We start from the raw sequence: 3,637 nt of genomic DNA, 5'->3' as shown, positions 1-3,637 counted from the left end.
GGCTTGATACATTTTTTTGACTGGTTAAGTTGTACAGCCATCCAGTTGGTCGTCACTTCCCGGCCTTCCCATTTCTTCAGCTCACTCTTCAACAAACAATCAGAAATCCCACAGAATGGTTCTGGACCAGTGAAGGGTGAGCTTGAGCCGCGTCTTGCTAGTTCATCTGCCTGTTCATTTCCCTCTATACCGCAATGACCAGACATCCAATACAGTTACACTCCAGCACCTGTTCTGTTACCCATTTTCGACCCATCGGTATAGAACATGATTGAATCATTACGAACATTGGGACCACCTTCATCCCATACTGAACGAGAAAGCCCAATTACCCTGTATGGGATGTCATAATTAGTGCTAGGTTCCATCCAATCATTGGCTGGTTTGAGGCTGGTCCAATGAGTAAGAGATTCAGGATGCTCAAGTGAAAAGTTTTGTCCCCGTCTAGTATTTTTTTTCTATCTTTTATGCTTTAGAGCGCTTTTCTTAGCCTCTAGCTGAACATGTTGATTCAAAGGTGAAGAATAGCCTCCAATGCCTTTGAGGGCGTGCTTCGCATTGCTCCAGTTATAACAAATTTCCATTATTCCTGCAGGCGAAATTCCACTAGTTAAAGAAAGTATCGTTCAAGAAAAACAAGAACATGATGAAATGATCGGTCGATTTTATTTCTGTAGTTGAATCCGCGGTACGGAGCTTTATTTGTGGCGTAACAGTGTTTGTGTTCTCTGCTCCTAATTGCCTTAGAATATTTGTTTTGTGCACTAAAAACGGTTTGCTACATTCTGTGGATATCCATCCAGCAAGTCGCTTTAGTCAAATATGAATAAGATTGGCTATACGGTAACAGAATTGATTTCTACTGATTTACTGGAACCGTAGATTCATTGCATACTGTACAATGAGAATGAAGACTATCCATTTTCCGTCGTGGTATGTATTTTGGAATGAACGACCAAATGCCGAAGCCGACTGAAACGTTGACCACACTCTTTGCACGGGAATTTTTTCTTCGAGTGAACGGCTCGATGGCCGTAATACGTGGAGGAAGTGCGGAATTTCATCGAGCATACCTCACACTGATAGGGACGCTTGCCAGTATGCGTGTTTTCATGATCGATGAAATCTCTTAGTTGACCAAACCGAATGCCACAATAACTGCACTGATATTGTTTCCGATGTTTTCTCATGTGTGAATGATAGCTTGATAGGGTCTGCATTCGTTCGTCGCAAATTTTACAACGGTATTCTATTTGTCCACTTGTAATTGATACCGAGTTCACCATTCGGATTGGTTTTTTCTTCATGGTGCGGACTTCTTCAGTCTTGTGCGACTCATCATTAGTTTTAAACTTATGATGAAAACGACGCTTATGCTCTACCAAGTTTGATATTCTGTTGAACGAAGTTGTGCAGAAAGGACATTTGTTTGGTTTTTCCTTCGTATGAATACGCATATGCAATTTCAGTTCGTATTCGGAGGATAGTTGCTTATGACAGAGTTGACATTTCATCGCCTCCGGATTGATGTGTATCTGAAAAATATACAACGGATAGTTATATTTAATTCATGATGTGTTTGCTGCAAATGACATGCTTAGTCCATAGTTCATAGTTACATACCTTCAAATGATGTTGATACCCCCTTCGTGATCGCAACGCTTTTCCGCAAACTTCACACGATATAGGCCCGCTATTTTCGTGATTATTTTGTTCGTGCAGCAATCGCGCGCCGTAGCTTAAAAATCTCACGTCACAGAGTCCACACTTCAACGGCTTCAGATGCATAAGGAAATGTTTGTTGAGAGAAGCTAACGTTTTTATGGTGACTTCATTATTGACACAGCGATCACAGCGATAGGGTAACATTGGAATATGTTCTGGGATGTGCTGTTCGAAAGCTTCGTTTGATTCATGTTCCAGATCACAGATGAAACATTTATGTTTCGTATTCTTTATAGAACGAATCGTTTCTTTCATTTCTCTTCGTTCATTGTGTTCTGATTGTGCAGTCACGCGTTTTTCAATTCCATGTAGAGGATTCTTTTTCTGCTTTTCATGTTTTGCTTGGTTGTTACAGTCTTCAGTTGATGGTACAACTAAAAATTCAATTTCTTTTCTAGTATTGAACGTCTCTTGCACATTCGTAGTAATATAGCTTTCATTATCTGATACATCCAACTTCTGCCAAGAACCATTTTCGTCATCTTCCTCGATTCGAGATTGTAAATTATCCTTGTTTTCTATCAAGTTTGCATTCTGTGGATATTCATTTTCCATACTACACGATTTTGCATCATATTTTAGTAAAATTGTCTCGAACTGTGACCAACGATACATTTTTGTATTATCTCCTAGCACCCATCGTAGTGCTTTGTCAGCCTGTTTAACTTCCTTTAGAAATAAACTTATTCTCATATCATCGAAAACTTTGATACTGTTTATTATTCGAATTGCATTTTCATTCGATTGATCTTGAAGGTAATAAAAATGTACCACGTTACGATCTCGATGATAGCGCCAATTGCCGAAGTCGTTTTTCTCGGAAAGTCGTTGAACAAAGCTTTCAAAACCAAGGATCATTCCTTCCACCGGTTTCACACATTGTTCTCGTAACTGTGCCCTACCTGGTGTTTTGATATGATTTATACGCGGACCTCTGCCTTGTTCTCCTATAATTGATTCGATCTTTTTTGGTCTGCCACGTTTAACCAGTGTGTTATTCGAGTTCTGATCTCTTCGAAGGATCGTTGGCACAGCGGTAGGTTTCAGTTTGGCAGGTTTTTCGTACTTCAATATATCTTCTGGCCGGAAATGATTAATACAAACGCTAGCCGTCTGACTTGGCCTCCATCCGACGCATCTGTTCACCGCTTTTATCCAGCGCTCTCGAATTTCTGGATCGTAGGGAAATTTAAACGTACTGATAGTCGCATGTCCTAATCGCCGTATCGCGTCGTAGTTCGAGTTGCATTCCGGAACGCAGCATTTCCGGCCCATTGTGGTTATCTTATGTTTTTCTGTATTGTGATCACTAATAACAACTACTAACTTCTACCTTATTTCCAAATAATATCAAACAATGATAACCACTTCTAGCAACTTTTTGGAAATCGCGGTGCAGTGTGCTTGCGCGCTGTTGTGTTTACGTCTGAGTGTTTATAAACATTTGGTTGACAACATTATGTACAATATATTGCAATGAAGGTTTGTCGTTTTCTTGCGCTTTATCGCTGAAGAATTTCCGTCACTGTAAGGCCGTGTTCTCACTGCAGCGGGGCGTCAGCGTGGCTTGGGTGGGGCGTGTGATGCTTACGATTAATCATGTGTTCTTAACGATGTGTTCACACCAGGCTGACGTGTCGTGAGTGTGGTTTTGGCGTGTGGCTGGCGTGCGTGAACCATGTGATGACAGGTTCAGAGACGCCAGGTTTGAAGACGTGTCTTTGTTTTGAAGACATATGACTTACTATGAATATATTTGATTTTGTGAAGACATTTTGAAGACATTATGAAATAATCTGAGAGATATTATTTCCATAAAGTTCTAACTATCGTCAAAAGAAGTAGAGCTTTTGTCTCAGCGTCATTCGCTCGCTTTTCCAAGCAGAAAATCCACAAATATATAGAATGAATT

The 3,637-nt window shown here is 40.4% G+C and overlaps 1 protein-coding gene across 1 annotated transcript; it reads right to left on the bottom strand.

The window, feature by feature from the left end:
* Positions 1-644: 644 nt before the first annotated feature.
* On the bottom strand, positions 645-3,144 carry LOC129768394 (zinc finger protein 724-like). Its single transcript, XM_055770028.1, has 2 exons — positions 1,624-3,144; positions 645-1,535 (listed from the first exon to the last, which is right to left on the bottom strand). Exons 1-2 carry the CDS (start codon positions 2,998-3,000, stop codon positions 915-917), a joined length of 1,998 nt encoding a protein of 665 aa, XP_055626003.1. The 5' UTR covers positions 3,001-3,144; the 3' UTR covers positions 645-914.
* Positions 3,145-3,637: the final 493 nt, after the last annotated feature.

Source organism: Toxorhynchites rutilus, chromosome 2, assembly GCF_029784135.1.
Source record: "Toxorhynchites rutilus septentrionalis strain SRP chromosome 2, ASM2978413v1, whole genome shotgun sequence".
NCBI classification, from domain to species: domain Eukaryota; kingdom Metazoa; phylum Arthropoda; class Insecta; order Diptera; family Culicidae; genus Toxorhynchites; species Toxorhynchites rutilus.
This window is presented reverse-complemented; position numbering and strand designations above follow the sequence as displayed.

Coding starts and splice junctions, on each gene's coding strand:
- LOC129768394 (XM_055770028.1), bottom strand. CDS start 3,000: ATGGGCCGGAAATGCTGCGTTCCGGAATGCAACTCGAACTACGACGCG. Junction 1,536..1,623: donor GGTATCAACATCATTTGAAG/GTATGTAACTAT, acceptor TATATTTTTCAG/ATACACATCAATCCGGAGGC.